The following is a 15,269-nucleotide window of genomic DNA, read 5'->3' on the forward strand; positions in this document are numbered from 1 at the left end:
AATTTTTACGAAGAACTTTTCTAACCGCCTCAGATTGTTTGGATTCTTGTCATCTTACTCAATGAAAGAAATGCTTTTCGAACGTTGGGTGAAATTTACAGGTAACCTTTTCTGAAAAGTGCCTTTCCATACAAAATTACGATATATAGGTTAATGTCATCATTGTTTACATTTTGGGAAGATGAAGTAATTCAAGGAAAGACATACGTTCAGCCACCGAACATCAGCCTTCAAAATTTCATAGCCTACTTGACGACGATTTTTTTTGAACGCACGTTATAAACAAAAACTAAGATCATATTGTGATATTAATGAAAACAGTCATCTGTCACTGTCTTATACTTCTCTGTGCATGAGGTTGTTTTTTGAGGTTATAGCGGAAAACGTATAAATTTGACCGTTTGAAAATTTTCCAAAAAGATGTCTGATTTTTCCGAGCTTCTGCAAGAGGCAGAAAAACTAACAACAAATTTGGAAGGAACTAGTGAATTACCCAAAGTCGAGAGATCTTTACGACAAGTTTTGGAAGCGTCTAATGAACTATACAGCAGAGTAGCACAAACTGGAGCTAAGGACATTCAAGCGTATTTATTTGCTTAACTCAAATATTATTTTAAGCTATGCCGCAATATTTTCAGGAATTTATTATTGGGATCCAAGGGTATAGATTTGCCAAAAATTGTTCAGAAATTGGAATCTATAAGTACCAAAAGAACTTTTGAACCTATTGAACCTGTTGAAGACTTGGACCTCAGTAGTTTGTTGGAAAATGAAGTTCGAAACTGCATTTTGAATGTTGTTGAATCTGGTTATAGTTCAGTATGTGCATTTTTAGTCTTTATTAAATTCTTCAATTAATATTTACTATTTGAAGTGCTTGAAATCTGTGTACGAAAATGCTTGGGAGCACCAAGCTGGAGAATGGAAACAGGAAAAACGTAAAATTCTACATTCTATGATAGCCCCATCAGGATCCTTCTTAGAACTTGGGAGCAATAAAAGTATATTTATGGATGCAACACCACCTACAACACCATTTTTAGGTACCAGTGAAACATTGTATGCTTCCAAGATCATTGAGTATAATGGTAATGTGACTAAGAATTCACCTCAACAAGACTTGGTTTCGGTTTTCACTAAGATATCCCAGGAATTCAAAGATGCAGTAAGTTGATTGATTGGTGCTTTAGCATGGGCTAACACATATGATTTCAGAAAGTGAAGGATATGTGGGAAATGCTGAAGTATATGATTGATCTACCACCATTTCCCCATTCCGATGATCCAATCAAAAATAGGTATTCTAAACCTGTGATAAATGCTTTAGTAAATAGGGGAAAGAAATATTTGGAGGATAGGTTTGTAATTTTTTCAATATTTGGTTGTAGTTGTAACTAATTTTATTTCAATGAAAAAAATTATTATTTTTAGATACAAAACTTATATGAATAATATCATAAATGAAAATTTAACTATGGCTCTTCGAGGTGGAATACCTGGTACCTACCATTTAGTTAAAAGTTTTGTTGGAATTCGTCTACAGGGGGAATATTATGGTCTAAATGATGGTACAATTGAAGATCGGCCAATTTGGCCAATGGTTTATTATTGTCTTAGGGCTGGCGACTTAAATGCAGCTATTTATTGCTTGAAAAGGCACAATTCAGATTTTCGAGAGATAATCAATATATTGCAAGCTAAAATCAATAATGCACCACCTGCTGATTATGCTAAATTAGAAAGTAGTGTTAGGTGAGTTTCATTCCATTATTCAATTAAACTTCAAAATTTCTATTTCACACGAGAATTCATTATAACCAATACTGGCAGTCTACCAACGATTCTACAGTGACTGATAAAATGCAGATCTATTATTTAATAATCTTCCAGATTTGCCTATCGAAGAACAGTCCGTAATGAAACAGATCCTTTTAAAAGAATAATCTGGTCCGTTTTGGGATGTTGTGATATTGTTGATGAACATTCTGAAGTTGCTAGAACTGCAGATGACTACCTCTGGCTCAAATTAAGTCTTGTCAGGACTGATTATGACAAAGAAGATCATATCAAATACGAAGAATTACAGGTGACATTTATGTTTTCAAAGATTGCACCTCTTTTATTGAATTTATTGTCTTTTGCATATTTTCACTTTCACAATGTTGTTTTTTGAATGATTTTATGTTTTAAAATCCTTCATAACATGGATGTCTATATTTTAAATTGTTACTGTCATTCACAGAGAATGATATTGGAAGAATATGGGGAATCTCATTACGATGCTTCTAACCAACCTCATCTCTATTTCCAAGTACTTCTATTAACAGGCCAATTTGAAGCAGCTCTTGAATTTCTTGCTAGAATTGAAAGATACAAAGTTCATAGCGTTCATATGGCCATTGCTCTGAAAGAGTTGTATCTATTAGGTGGCCCTTATGATCCTAGTGCTCCACTGAGTGAGTATTCCCGATTAAATTCAAGGAATGCTTGAATTATCCTGATTTTTCCATTTAGTCAGCATTGATCCGATGGACCCAAAACCTGCGCGCCGTTTGAATATAGCTCGCCTCATCCTCATCTATGTGAAAAAATTCGAAATGGTTTGCCTAAATGAAGCGCTGCATTATTTCTACATTTTGAGGAATATAAATGATTCTGACGGAGTAAACCTCTTCAAAATATGCACTAAAGATTTAGCATTAGAAACAAAGTCCTACGAACAAATACTTGGAAAAGTTCAAAGGAATGGAATAAGGAGCAAAGGACTGGTGGATCAATTCAACTCTTCCTCTATAACAGCTGAAAATATAGCAGAGATAACTGCTGACGCTCTCTGCAAAAAAGGCCTATTCGAAGATGCAATAGAACTATACGACGTTGCAAACGTAAGACAGGATATTGCTTTAATACTATTTTTCTCAAATCGCCAAATTTTTTCAGATGCAGGAAATGACTTTGAATTTGTTATGTTCCCTGCTTTCCCAAGTGGTTCAGTTACCCGCCCAAGCAGGTTCTTTGAGGGACAGGCTGCAGCAGAAATCGAATGAATTGGCAGAGCGTTACGAGAGGGAAGGATACCGAAGTTCGACTAATATTGTTATCTCCTTCTTGAAACTGAAAGATTTGCTCACATTTTTCGATTATTATCATTCCAAGCAGTATAATTTGGCATTGAAAGTATGTGAAAATTACACTGTGATTTCAACAACCTGAGCGTTTGATTGTGTATCGAAAATTTTTCAGACTTTGGGAGATATCCAATTAATACCCTTGCAGTCACATGAATTCGAGGAAAGGGTTAAAGGATTTGACAGATTGAGCATAGAACTCTGCAAAGTTATACCAGATGTTATATTGGCCACCATGAATATGCTTTTTGCACAATATCAGAAGTTGAAAGGAAACGAGTACTTACCTTCCAAATTCAAAAATGATGCTTCCGAAAATGTGAGTTTTTAGACACTTTGCAGTCAATGATACATTATGTTTATGTGCTATTCTTTTCCAGCAACTGACTTATTTGAGGCAGCAAGCGAAAATTCTCACCGATTTCACTGGATTATTGCCTTATCGAATGCCAGGAGATACAAACAGTAGATTAGTACAAATGGAAATTTTAATGCATTGAATGGAATTAAAAATTTGCAAATTCATATTTTTTTACTCAAAGTACACCAGTTTCTTCGGATTCCATTTCAATCATATATTTTTTGACTGAGATGTCCATGGAAAAATCGACAGAATGTCCCATTTTCATCTGAAAACAATGTTTTGAAAACCAAATAAAAATTTAATTCTAAAATTTAATCATCTCACATTTCGATAATCTAAAAGCATACTCTTGAAGGCTTCGAAATTGGAAAAAGTGTCCAAAATTTCGAATATTTGTCCATCCAGCTCGTTTTCCCTTTTCCTGTAAATATTTTTGGTTTATTGAATAAAGTGATGTTTCTCTGAGCCCTCATTTTGATCGAGTGTTATTTCAAATCCTTCCTTATTATGTCTTCATGCAAGATGAAGCAAATAGGATCTTCTGTTTAGGAAATAAGTTCTTCAAAAATTTGAAAATTAGACAGCAACTAAATAATTTTAATTCATTAAGTTTCAATCAGAATCGCTACGGATTTTCAGTTGCTTATTATTATTCGCTGAAACCCCTTCATAGGGCAGTTTAAACCCTAAAAATTTCCAAATTGAAAGGGTGCTTTCCAGTGAGGTGCGTGATTCCCCAGGGTTTGAACTTCTGGAGCTCCTTATGCCCACCCTATCAATGAAAACCGCGTACTTGCATTGTTATACCAAATAGGTTGCTCTTTTGTAATACCTCTAAAATTTCTAAAGCTATACCAAAGATCAAAGATGGTTTTGACATCTTAGTTTTAGGTACCCAAAGATTATAGAGTACCTAACTATAATCTTTGTTTATGCCTACAAATATTTTTCATACATACTTGAGCTCATTCTCAAAAATGTTCATATCGAAACCGGCGATGTTCTTTCTCAGTTTTTCTTCAATATACTTCTCGATCGTTTCTAAATATTCCTTGAATATATCCGTGTAGATCAATTTATTTTCCTCGGCATCTTCGAATTCCCTCCAATGTTTGTCCATAAAACTCGTTAATAATTTCGAAAAATCATCCTCCATAATTACATCTTCAATATTTCCGATAACTGTGGCGAAATAGCCGTCACTGTCATTTTCGAGACTCAAATGGGAAAGTTCTAAATCGTCGATGTGTTTTTCTAATGATTTTCCTGAAAATTCAGTCGTTAATTAAGACCCGCTAGTATCTAGCAAAATTATACTTTCGATATCGTTCATCTTTGGAATAATTTCGGTGCTTCTTTAACTTTAATTTTGCGCTGTTTCAAATATTTGTGTCATCGCTTTGGAGACGGTTGCTATGAGTATTTTTCAGGCACAAATATGCCTATTGATTTATTGATTCCTATTGGTGTTCGCGGAGATACTAGTATTTTTATTTCCAGTATATAATGAGGATAGTAATAGAACACCCCATTGGTAATGGTAATTTTTGAGCCAAATATTCGGGAATTCCAATGAGACTTTATGATTGAACTTAGCAGATGAAAATCTAGACCAAGGGAGATAGGCTTTCCATTTTGTGTCCAATCGATTCCGCGTGGTCGAAAATCTATATTTTCGAATCTATACTTTCGAATTTCCGACAACGATTTCGAAAATCGAATTCATCCCTGATTCATCAACTGTTCAATTTTTGGAATGTTAAAAACAATTCGATTCTTTTAAATCTTTTCGGTATGATGGGCATGACCTGATACTATCCAAAAAGCTTCAAAAGTTGGGGGAGAGTTATTCAGAATTTCTTCCGTTTCATGAGAAAAATACCATTTATTTCATAGGAATGAATACTTGGAGAAATTGAACTACAAACGAATATATTTTAAATCATTTCTTTTTTGTTATCATTAAACCTAAGACATTAAAGTTATAAATGATTCAGAATCAGTTTTTAAAAATAATACAAGATTACTGAAAAAAATTCAGTACATGAACATCACCATATTCATCACTTTCATCGTATAAAGAAGAATTCACACTATCACAGGCAATATGAAAGTTAACAATATATTCCGCATTAGTCCTTTGCACAGAAATTGCAAATGGATCAGTGGGGTGGAAAGTGAAAGCCACCAATCTACGAGTTGATGGCAGCAAACTCCGACCCATAGTCCCAGCGTATATCCTGAATTTAAGGAAACCAGAATCTCTAGCATAAAACCTGTAGACCAAGAATAATCATTATCATATGTACAGCTAATAAATAGAAGCTAAGAATAATTTGAAACTAGTCAATCAGTTGTTAAATGTGGCTTTTCTTAATACTGTGTCTATAGGTTCACCTTATTGGATGTTCTCCCCAAGCTTTTGGCCTTTCCAGTACAGAAACCCACTTATCATCATAACTGAATAATGAGAAATCTAGATATGGCGAGGAACTATATGACTGCGCACTTATTGGTAACTGTGCCAAGATTCTTTTAGTTGCTTCATTCCTTCCACCGAATTTTGCATTTATTATGGTCTGCTTGAACCTGAAAGTATGCATGAAAGTTGAAAATTAAAAAAACCTCGTTGGGTTTTTTCACCTTTGCTGTAGAAGTTTCGCATAGAGATTGTTTGATGGGCTGCATGTAAAATGAGTATCACAGTATACATTGATGTTCCTGAAAGAATCACAAAAATCCTCAAACAACTCCAATAATTTTCTGGAAGTATTCTCATAAACAGCAATAACCTTGCACTCGATAATATTGAACACAACAAAAAAGGCTGGTTGGCTGTTTCCATCCGCAATTTTCATAGTAACTGCATCCTCCGTTGTGTATTTCAACATTAAATGATTTTCATCTAAGAGTTGCATCTTCCATATTCTCAATGAATGAATGATATCAAAAAAATAGTAGAATTTCCTGAGTTCACTGGGCCCCATTGTCTTAGCACGATTATAAAGAAAGGTATGTATTCTGTGCTTCAGTGAATTGATTGAAGTTTCTCGAAATGCTCTTTCATGAGGATAAACAGAGGAGTAAATATAATGATCATCTTCAAAACAGAAACGACCAATAGTCTTAATATTTACAAACATTCCTTCTAATATTTGAAAAATATGAATACTCTGATGTTGAACTGAAAGTACTGCTAAAGTGTCTTTGTACAAGTAGAGTCCTTGATTATGTGATAAGTAAATTTTATCCACTTTAAATTGCCTAGTATCACATAGTTTCCCAGTATGTAAATCTATCAGATATAAAGTATAATCTTCCAGTGGTGACCTGTAAAATGTTATATAGAATGAGAATAGACAATTATCTTAGAAAATAAGGAACATACTTAAGATTTGGAGTAATAGCTTCATTGTTTGTATAAATCTCATAAAAATGTGGTCTTATTTCCTCAGGTATGAAAGCTGCAGAACCAATAATTACATATCTACCGTCTTCACTGAATAAACTACATTCCCTATTTAATTGTTCACTTCCTTGAGAAACAGATATACTGTATTTTAACTAAAAAAAATTGCTATGATTCAAGTATGCATAAGAGTTCATAAAAAAACCTTGAAAAATCTGTCAAATATTCGGCTCTTTATCTCGGTTATTTTCTGATAGTTTCTACTCTCATTGACATAATGTAGCAAATCTGCAGCTGCTGCAGCCCCTTGATAGGTATAAACTTCCAAATATGTTTGATCGGCAGAAAATGCAATGCACAGTTTTCCATCTGGACTGAACTTTCGGAGGAAGCAAGGTGGTTTTTCAACATTTATAATGGTGAAATTGGGGAATATATTCTGATAGAACTGTCTTGCCGTATGAAAATGTGTACCAGATTTTTTAGCTCCAAATATTTGTCTGTTAGCTAAGCGCATCACTATATTTTGAGGCGGAATTTTTTTTACTTTCAGAAAATATTCCATATTTTAACGAAATTTTCATTTTGCTCTACGCCTGCATCTTCACGAAAAACATAAATGTTATTCGAATTTCTGGTCAAAGGTAAACAAAAACAATGATTATATAGTTAGGTTAGGTTAGTCAAAGAGGAATCCTGTCATTGAACATTTAAAAAATAGTTATGTTTTAAAATAATGGTGTTGTACGTTTATTTGATGAGATATAAATATTGAAAAATTATTTTCAAGAATATGCAAATTAATTAGTGGTTGAAAAAAAAAAGACGAATACTTTATGACAGCAATGTTATCTCTTCGATGTTGTCAAATGTCAAAGAGGGATCTTTGACTTTTTGGTGTAATGTTGCAAATTTTAAAAACATTGTCCAGAAACATATCAGAAGAAAATTTATCCATTCCAACGAAGAAAAATGTCATTATCAAATCCTTCGGGAAACGCTAACACTGAAGATGATGAACTTACTCTTCCTAGAGCTAGTATAAATAAGATGATCAAAGAACTAGTGCCCTCCGTGAGAATTGCTAACGAAGCTAGAGAGCTGATTCTGAATTGTTGTACAGAATTTATTCATCTCCTGAGTTCAGAGGCTAACGAAATCTGTAATCAGCTACATAAAAAGACTATAAATGCAAAACATGTCTTAATGGGTAAGTTTCGTTTACAAGTTGTCTAGTCTTTCCTTTTTGCTTGTTTTGTGTCAATATTTCTCTCTCAAGTCGCTTTAACAAACTAACTATGAGAGTTGAGTATGAGTATGACCATGCTTTCAGAGCATATTCGGAGGAAGAAATACTCTGTTTTTAGTCGCTTTAGGGTTATCATAGCGTACTCACAGTAAGTTTGTGAATGCAACCTTAGAGATAACCAAGTTGAGTAGGAGATTAACATTTACTTGCATGTTTTGAAAAATGAGGCCATTGAAAAAGTACAAATAATTAAGCTTTAACCACATGTAGTATCTGTGATCAATTCTGAACTATTAGTGACTATGTTACAGTACAGCTTAATGTTTTGTATAGTCAATCTCAATCATTCAACTAACTTGCACTGTTATTTACTCTGTTTCCAAATCAATTTCTAGCTCTGGAAAAACTAGGGTTTTCTGACTATCAGGCTGAGGCAGAAGCTGTTTTGAAGGATTGTAAAGCTGTAGCAGCTAAAAGAAGACGGCAAAGCACCAGACTTGAAAATTTAGGCATACCTGAAGAAGAATTATTGAGACAACAACAAGAATTGTTTGCTAAAGCTCGTCAAGAACAAGCATTTGCTGAGCAACAGCAGTGGGAACAAATCCAAGCCGCTGCTGCAGCTCAACAAGTAGGCTCTGTGTTACCTTTAGATGATGATACTGATGATTATTCTTAAAGCAGAATATGAACATGAAATATTTCAGTGAACCCTGTGGATACTTTTCACATTATATGAAAGGTATTTTCACTTTAAAGTATTTATTTTTTTAGGATCTACAAGAATACTGTTATGCATTTTATTATCCTGTTTTCATAATTTTATTCTGACTACTGATGTATAGGTATATGCTGGTAGTGTCAATTGCATTTCCTTTCATCTTCCCCAGTTGAATGGAAATTATTGAATATAAATAACAAAAAAAACAGTTTATTTTTCCCAACACATCCTCATATTAACAACTTAGTGTTATGTAATAAAATGAATAATTCTTCTGGAAGGTTTTCAGCAACAAACTGAATGATCTCAGTTTAGTAATTAATAAGTTAAATAAACCAGTTCTACTATTGAAGATGAATTTTCATTCAGTAAATTATAATAGCTTAAAATTGGGACCTGATATACATCTTGACCTTGACTGAGAAAAGTATAAGTTAATCTTGTTTACTATCTATGTGATGGTCATAACATAATATTTATACTATTGAAGGTATTTTCCTAGTCCCATTTTGATTTTTTTTTAACAAACTCTTCTTTGCCATTATCACCGATTGCAGAATAATAACCCATGGATTCATATTTTTGTCTCATATAAGCGATATAGCCAAGACAACCAGTGAAAGCTACTAATCCTATACCCATTATAGCCAAATTCTGAAAAAAAATCATTAAATCAAAGTTAAGTTCTGAAATCGTATACATACTGGTTTCACATAAAGTTCAAAATTGATGGCTCTAAAGACACCTGTAGTTTTAAGCGATCGCAATCCTTCTCCAGGAGTGGGCTGGTTTTTTAAATTTTCATTATGTGACATTTTAATTTTATAACTATTTTTGTGTTTTTGTTTGGTTCGAATCACAGATTAACCTAGAAATTATAACCTATATTGTTTTGGCCTTTGGCCATAGATCACTCTTCATTTTTCTCTTATAGAGTTATAACTCTATAATCTTTGCCCTCAGATTGATAATAGTTTAAATTTCATGATATAGAAACCAACAGACATACCTGTGTAAAATAACCCTTCCACTTGATTAGTTCTTTCTTCTCGGAAAGTTTAACATTTATCAATTCCTCTGTTTATGTTCTATGAGCTCTTGTCAAAACAAATGGTGTTTTGTTCTGTCTGTTGTCTGTATCTGTTGTTGAACTCTTTGAGAATATAAACAAAATTAAGTTTTTTGGAATGGCAACTATTTACGACTTGCCTGATGAGATACTTGAGTATATTTTATCTTTAGTTTCACCTTACGAGGATCTACATTCTTGTATGTCTGTCTCTAAGCAATGGAGAAAATATGTAAGAAGTAAGTAATATCTAACCTACAATTTTTTCATCTTGAACAATATCTTACATTTATCCCGTCGAGTGGATTTCATAGTGAGTATATTATTTTTCAAGATGTTGTCAAAATCAGAAAGAGGAATCTCAATAAATGTATTGCCAATTTCAATGTTAACTGGAATACTTATGAGCCATCTGAAAGCAATAGATGTATCGGAAGGAGATATTCTCATGCTGCTACATTTCATGATAACTCTATGTATATATTTGGAGGATGTACTTGCTCGATGACTACTTTTAATGACTTGTGGAAATATGACTTATCAAAGAGAGAATGGATAAGGCCCCTTGCAACAGGAACCTACCCTTCTCCCAAAGCATGCAGCTCTCTTGTGAATTACAATAATACATTGGGTAAGATGCTAGCAAAAATAATCTACCAATTCTTTTTATTACTTTTTCCTTGTCCTATAGTGCTATTTGGAGGTTGGACTTATCCTCCTTCTTATCCCTTATACCAAAGTTGTCATCTTTTCAATGAACTGCATGTTTATGATATACAAAATAATCACTGGAATGCTGTTGAAACATCACTCAAACCTCCACCTATGGCTGGACATTCCATATCAGTTTTAAATAATAATATGATAGTATTTGGGGGCCTTATAAAAAGAGAGGATAGTGTAGAATGTGAAAAATCAAATGACGTATGGAAATTGAATTTGAATAATTGGACTTGGGTCAAACAAGATGTACATGGTGAGAAAAGATAGTTTTTCATTTTCGATGTTCTGCTATTATAGTAGTCAATGAAATTATTTAGGCCGAAGAAAGCCAGATTGCCGATTTGGTCAAACTCAAATAGTTTTAAATGGTGAGAATATATTGATTCTTGGGGGTTCGGGAGGTACCCACAGTGATTTTTGGGATGCATGGATTCTGAATATGTCTAATGAAAATGAATGGAAATGGATTCCTGTTGAGATCAAGGGTAAAGCAAATAAACCTAAGAATATTTGGAGCAATCCTGGCTGTAAGGTATGATATAATATTCAAAAATGGTTTTTCCAATATAATGATTGTGAAAGAAATATTCATTCTCTGAAATGTTGATGATAAATAATAGTTTTGAGTTCAACAGGTGGATGACAAAGTTGTAGTTCTCAATAGAATACAAACAGATACAATTTTTCCTTTGAATACCTCCCGAAGCCATCCTGAATACAGTAAAGATGGTCCATCTACTAGTAAACAGCCTGATTTAGATGATAATGTTAATGGTAAATGGGGAACTTTGAGGTTTCCCAATTCAAATGAGCCACCTATTCCTCTGGTATGGATATTGTCCAGTTTATTTCATTAAGCTCTCAAGTAAACAGATTTGTTCATCATCAGTTAATTTTTCTAGTTGAATAGGGGACCGGCGAGAATTGAGCAAGAATCATATGGAGAAATGTTGGATGATTTAGCTCCACCAAAGATGTTACCAAATCACAACAAAATGTTTCTTGCTGACTTGAGCAGGAGAAAAATTCATTATGCACGAAGACAAGCTGAAGCAAAGAGAAAACAGAACCGGTCTAAGCATTCCCTAGGACTTTATGTTCTTGATTTGGAACATGCAACAGAAGAAAAGCCGTATGTGACATGGTTGACACCTAAAAGTTTCAACAAGGGTCCACAAGAAACCATATTGTATACTCTAATAGAAGGAAATTCAGAATTGATTATGTTTGGAGGTATAGAAAGTGATGGTGCAAATATTGGGGCTCTGAATACTCCCATTACTAATTCTATACATATTATGTCCTGCAATATCAGTGTGATATGATTTTCTTCAATTCAGAGTATGACCCTTCATTTGGATTTTTTTTCAAATATGAATGTAAAATAATTGAATATATTAAAACTCAGAGTACAACACATATATATGATTTATTTTCTCTTTCCACTCCATCCAGAAAATCTAAAGATTTTCCCCTATCATTGTGGATCTGATTGATACTTCTAATGACTGATGTGTTTGCAATGGAATTGGCTAGCAATTCTTCTAGGGGACAGCCAGCCTGCTGATAAAACATTACATATGTTATAAAATTAGGTTGTTTCTTTAATGTTTTTGGGGGGCAGAGCCCGGCTGCATGATCTTTTCTACGCCCATGGTAGAGTGTTCAATTTTTAATATGACTAAATTCCATGATTCTTGTTATAACTTTTCATCAATATTATTAAGAAGGAAAAATTTATACTCATCGTATTCACCTCGTGAAGTGATATGAAATGAATTAAATTAATTCATGGTTTTCACAAAATATTTCTACTGTAGTTCTTAGTTCGCTCTTATACTACTAGATGGTTCTGCACAAGGTTCATCGAAATTCAATGAGCACTTAATTTTTTTCTCTCTATTCTAATATGAATGATAAATGGAATTATTAACTAACATTATCCTGGCGCATTATCCTAGTCTCAGGAAATAATAATAAAAGAACAATGGATGACACCATTTTACAGTTTTACCCCTAAAAGCACCGAACCGTTGTTTTACATGCGCACGCATCCGAACAAGTTTTAAAATGGCGAGTGATTTGATTTGGGTGTTCTGTCATTTTTAAATCTACGAAAATCAACTTGTATAAATGGCGTAAATAATTCTCACTACAAATATTGTACATTGTAAATAGTTTATTGTATAGTTAGTGATAATATTTTGTGTTGTGAATACGAAATCTTCTGTTGATTGGTGATACATCATTGGAGTCGCCGTATAAGAGGATATCTAACAAAATCGGCGGCTGGCTCTTGGATCCCAAAATATCGAAATCTGCGTAATTACCCTGTGTTTGAGCCTATAGCGCTACTGAAATTCATATAGGTATGTATTGTGACTTTATTCTTTGTAAAATTGAATTGTAGTGAGTATTATATGGGTAGTATTCATTCTGTATTATTAGTTGCCTTCGCCATTGCCAGTTTGTTTGTGACCGGGAATATGAAATGTCATTGTTGTAAACAAATGTCAGATAGTAGCATCAATTTGCCACAAAATAGGTCTTTTTTCTTTGAAAATATTGCCACTAATAGTTCGAAGTGGAGATAACTTCGTAAAACAAAGCCGTCCACCAAATGTCATAAACATCATTTAACTTAATTACCCAAAATGTCTCATTTCGGTAAGTGACACCCGCGTTGAAGCTTCACTGAAGGGCCTGCTTGATCAATTTTGTTTCAAACTATCGGTTATGATTCTCCACACAGTCAGTGTTAATTTGGGAATTTTTATTTAAAGGACCCAAATGAAGTGGTTGGGTAGTGGTGAAGGAGATGAAGTTTTAAAATTAGAAATGGAAAGAGGACCTCAAAGAACTCAAGATGATGCTTCAGTTGGCTATGTCTTTCAACGTCCTCATGATCCGGAATTTCCAACATTTGCACCAAAACAACTACGTTGGGCAAATATGGCTGGAGACGACAGTATAATAGATGTTAGTTATTAATTTTTAACAACTCGAATAGTAGATATACTAACACTTGCATTGATGATTGATTTGTTGTGGATGTGAATGATTCGAATGCAAATTGTGACTGATTATACTTCTGTATGTTCCTGACACTCTCCTATTTTGTGAATGCACGATAATGGAGCCTCTTAAGAAGTTTTTTCCTTGCGCATTGATACATGCATATTTTGTTATAGTTTTTAATGTTTCAAGTATTTTCGTCCACACAAAGTTATATAACAGGATAGAAGATCACATTATGATTATTCTTGAAGGTACCATCAGATGGTCACATTATGCACACTCATAATAGACTTTAGAAGAGAGAGTGTTTTTTCATTTCTTTATATAATTCTTTAACTTTTCTCTTCAGTAAGCCCGCTCAGAAATAATCTTCTACCTTATCAGTGACTGATAATGTCAATTATCTAGTGGAGAATTCATATTATCCTTTTTTTCCATTTTAATCACATCAAATTTGTTTTTCTTTTCATTGTTTCAATCCGATAAATTTATTTTTACTTTTTTTTTGAGGTTTTTACATACCGACCAACAGAATTCTATGTTTGTTTTCAGAATCCAGACAAGTGGAAATATCCGGTCAATTCTAAAGTGACCACTCCCACTAACGTTACTCCTTATATGGGTTCTAGTGGCATGTCTACAGGTTTGTACGATTTCGAACAGAGCAAAAACATTCCCCAGGAGCACCTTGTTTACATGTCTAATATTTCCAACGTCAACCAAATTCAAAGCGGTATGTCTATCCATCCACCGCAGTATATGCCCCAGACTCTGGCCCAGCAGTTGCCTTTCAGGCAGCTCCCCCAGCAGGTGAGTTTCTCGATTTATTAAACTCAAATGTGTGAACAAAAATAAAATTGAGGCGCTACATTTCGCCGATCTCGAAAATATCCAAACAGAAGTCGAATACTCCTGTAGCCAAATCAGAAATGACCTGAAGAGGATTGAGAAAATCAAGATTTTTGACATTCACGAAGCGCGAATGTAAATCTTGAATCACAGATTTCAGATCAGCTGACTTTGACAGGACCATTGAGGGGCACACACAATTATTGTTGATTAGGTTCATGTTGTTGAGATTTCGAGTGGTTTTTATCAATCCTTATCAATTTTCTGAGAGAATGCCGCTCAGTGAACATTATTTATCCTTCAGTGATGATATGAAAGTGCCGTATGATAGAAAACTGACTATTGTGGACGATATTGTCGCGGATAATGCCAAGTTTTGTGATCATGAACGTCATGATGGTCTGTTTGCCCCTCAAGTGACGTCATTCGAAATGCCTAATAAGGCATTTCGGATTGACTTTCACATCACAGTTTTCCTGTGAACAGTAACAAAAAATTAGAATGAAAAAATCACGTTTACCATAGATGAGTTATCTTTCTATTTTCTTTGCAACTCGATCGATGATGTAAGAACAATATCGGATTTTTTCAACTTTCCCATGACACAATTTTGGGTTGAGATTTTCGATTCATTATCTTCAATAATAATCTTAAAATTTTCAAGATTTCAAAAAAAGAGTTGGATGAAGTCCAATTGGAAAAAAAGGCTTTTGTTCCCAGAAGCAGTAACGCTTCTCAT

The 15,269-nt window shown here is 33.8% G+C and overlaps 7 protein-coding genes across 11 annotated transcripts in view; 4 read left to right on the plus strand and 3 right to left on the minus strand.

Annotated features, from left to right (window-relative positions):
- The first annotated feature begins 348 nt into the window (after positions 1-348).
- LOC123311231 (nuclear pore complex protein Nup93-like) lies at positions 349-3,651 on the plus strand. The gene is made up of 11 exons (XM_044895079.1): positions 349-584; positions 639-819; positions 875-1,165; positions 1,216-1,358; positions 1,432-1,752; positions 1,891-2,086; positions 2,243-2,456; positions 2,515-2,885; positions 2,941-3,177; positions 3,244-3,447; positions 3,509-3,651. Exons 1-11 carry the CDS (start codon positions 421-423, stop codon positions 3,626-3,628), a joined length of 2,442 nt encoding a protein of 813 aa, XP_044751014.1. The 5' UTR covers positions 349-420; the 3' UTR covers positions 3,629-3,651.
- Positions 3,599-4,927, minus strand: LOC123311235 (ADP-ribosylation factor-like protein 2-binding protein). The gene is made up of 4 exons (XM_044895083.1): positions 4,810-4,927; positions 4,452-4,758; positions 3,817-3,913; positions 3,599-3,757 (listed from the first exon to the last, which is right to left on the minus strand). The coding sequence occupies exons 1-4, from the start codon at positions 4,823-4,825 to the stop codon at positions 3,665-3,667; spliced, it is 513 nt and encodes a 170-aa protein (XP_044751018.1). The 5' UTR covers positions 4,826-4,927; the 3' UTR covers positions 3,599-3,664.
- Positions 4,928-5,423: 496 nt separating this feature from the next.
- On the minus strand, positions 5,424-7,545 carry LOC123311232 (DET1 homolog). Its single transcript, XM_044895080.1, has 5 exons — positions 7,107-7,545; positions 6,881-7,056; positions 6,136-6,822; positions 5,890-6,081; positions 5,424-5,768 (listed from the first exon to the last, which is right to left on the minus strand). Exons 1-5 carry the CDS (start codon positions 7,464-7,466, stop codon positions 5,516-5,518), a joined length of 1,668 nt encoding a protein of 555 aa, XP_044751015.1. The 5' UTR covers positions 7,467-7,545; the 3' UTR covers positions 5,424-5,515.
- A 232-nt stretch (positions 7,546-7,777) lies between these two features.
- On the plus strand, positions 7,778-9,159 carry LOC123311234 (protein Dr1). The gene is made up of 2 exons (XM_044895082.1): positions 7,778-8,111; positions 8,546-9,159. Exons 1-2 carry the CDS (start codon positions 7,874-7,876, stop codon positions 8,827-8,829), a joined length of 522 nt encoding a protein of 173 aa, XP_044751017.1. The 5' UTR covers positions 7,778-7,873; the 3' UTR covers positions 8,830-9,159.
- Positions 9,160-9,299: 140 nt separating this feature from the next.
- On the minus strand, positions 9,300-9,739 carry LOC123311236 (small integral membrane protein 8). The gene is made up of 2 exons (XM_044895084.1): positions 9,576-9,739; positions 9,300-9,525 (listed from the first exon to the last, which is right to left on the minus strand). The coding sequence occupies exons 1-2, from the start codon at positions 9,684-9,686 to the stop codon at positions 9,370-9,372; spliced, it is 267 nt and encodes an 88-aa protein (XP_044751019.1). The 5' UTR covers positions 9,687-9,739; the 3' UTR covers positions 9,300-9,369.
- Positions 9,740-9,925: 186 nt separating this feature from the next.
- Positions 9,926-12,084, plus strand: LOC123311233 (F-box only protein 42). Its single transcript, XM_044895081.1, has 6 exons — positions 9,926-10,179; positions 10,275-10,571; positions 10,632-10,916; positions 10,981-11,195; positions 11,299-11,490; positions 11,566-12,084. Exons 1-6 carry the CDS (start codon positions 10,059-10,061, stop codon positions 11,986-11,988), a joined length of 1,533 nt encoding a protein of 510 aa, XP_044751016.1. The 5' UTR covers positions 9,926-10,058; the 3' UTR covers positions 11,989-12,084.
- Positions 12,085-12,711: 627 nt separating this feature from the next.
- Positions 12,712-15,269, plus strand: part of LOC123311230 (maternal protein pumilio-like) — an 85,552-nt gene continuing 82,994 nt past the window's right edge. For all 5 annotated transcript variants that reach the window (XM_044895071.1, XM_044895076.1, XM_044895073.1 and 2 more), the window contains exons 1-3: positions 12,712-13,032; positions 13,447-13,642; positions 14,234-14,491. In XM_044895071.1, coding sequence (XP_044751006.1) covers positions 13,454-13,642; positions 14,234-14,491 — 447 coding nt within the window. In that variant the 5' untranslated portion in view covers positions 12,712-13,032; positions 13,447-13,453. The remainder of the gene's footprint in view (positions 13,033-13,446; positions 13,643-14,233; positions 14,492-15,269) is intronic.

This window comes from Coccinella septempunctata, chromosome 4, assembly GCF_907165205.1.
Source record: "Coccinella septempunctata chromosome 4, icCocSept1.1, whole genome shotgun sequence".
Taxonomy (NCBI): Eukaryota; Metazoa; Arthropoda; class Insecta; order Coleoptera; family Coccinellidae; genus Coccinella; species Coccinella septempunctata.

Excerpts from the sequence above, each read along its gene's own strand:
- LOC123311231 (XM_044895079.1), top strand. The coding sequence starts at position 421 with ATGTCTGATTTTTCCGAGCTTCTGCAAGAGGCAGAAAAACTAACAACA. Across the intron at positions 585-638 it reads GGAGCTAAGGACATTCAAGC|GAATTTATTATTGGGATCCA; the intron begins GTATTTATTTGC and ends CAATATTTTCAG. Across the intron at positions 3,178-3,243 it reads AGTATAATTTGGCATTGAAA|ACTTTGGGAGATATCCAATT; the intron begins GTATGTGAAAAT and ends AAAATTTTTCAG.
- LOC123311235 (XM_044895083.1), bottom strand. Across the intron at positions 3,914-4,451 it reads ATTTTTGAGAATGAGCTCAA|GAAAAGGGAAAACGAGCTGG; the intron begins GTATGTATGAAA and ends AAATATTTACAG. Across the intron at positions 3,758-3,816 it reads TGCTTTTAGATTATCGAAAT|ATGAAAATGGGACATTCTGT; the intron begins GTGAGATGATTA and ends CATTGTTTTCAG.
- LOC123311232 (XM_044895080.1), bottom strand. The coding sequence starts at position 7,466 with ATGGAATATTTTCTGAAAGTAAAAAAAATTCCGCCTCAAAATATAGTG. Across the intron at positions 7,057-7,106 it reads TATTTGACAGATTTTTCAAG|TTAAAATACAGTATATCTGT; the intron begins GTTTTTTTATGA and ends AATTTTTTTTAG. Across the intron at positions 5,769-5,889 it reads TGGGGAGAACATCCAATAAG|GTTTTATGCTAGAGATTCTG; the intron begins GTGAACCTATAG and ends CTTGGTCTACAG.
- LOC123311234 (XM_044895082.1), top strand. The coding sequence starts at position 7,874 with ATGTCATTATCAAATCCTTCGGGAAACGCTAACACTGAAGATGATGAA. Across the intron at positions 8,112-8,545 it reads TGCAAAACATGTCTTAATGG|CTCTGGAAAAACTAGGGTTT; the intron begins GTAAGTTTCGTT and ends ATCAATTTCTAG.
- LOC123311236 (XM_044895084.1), bottom strand. The coding sequence starts at position 9,686 with ATGTCACATAATGAAAATTTAAAAAACCAGCCCACTCCTGGAGAAGGA. Across the intron at positions 9,526-9,575 it reads TTGAACTTTATGTGAAACCA|AATTTGGCTATAATGGGTAT; the intron begins GTATGTATACGA and ends ATTTTTTTTCAG.
- LOC123311233 (XM_044895081.1), top strand. The coding sequence starts at position 10,059 with ATGGCAACTATTTACGACTTGCCTGATGAGATACTTGAGTATATTTTA. Across the intron at positions 10,572-10,631 it reads GAATTACAATAATACATTGG|TGCTATTTGGAGGTTGGACT; the intron begins GTAAGATGCTAG and ends CTTGTCCTATAG. Across the intron at positions 11,491-11,565 it reads ATGAGCCACCTATTCCTCTG|TTGAATAGGGGACCGGCGAG; the intron begins GTATGGATATTG and ends TAATTTTTCTAG.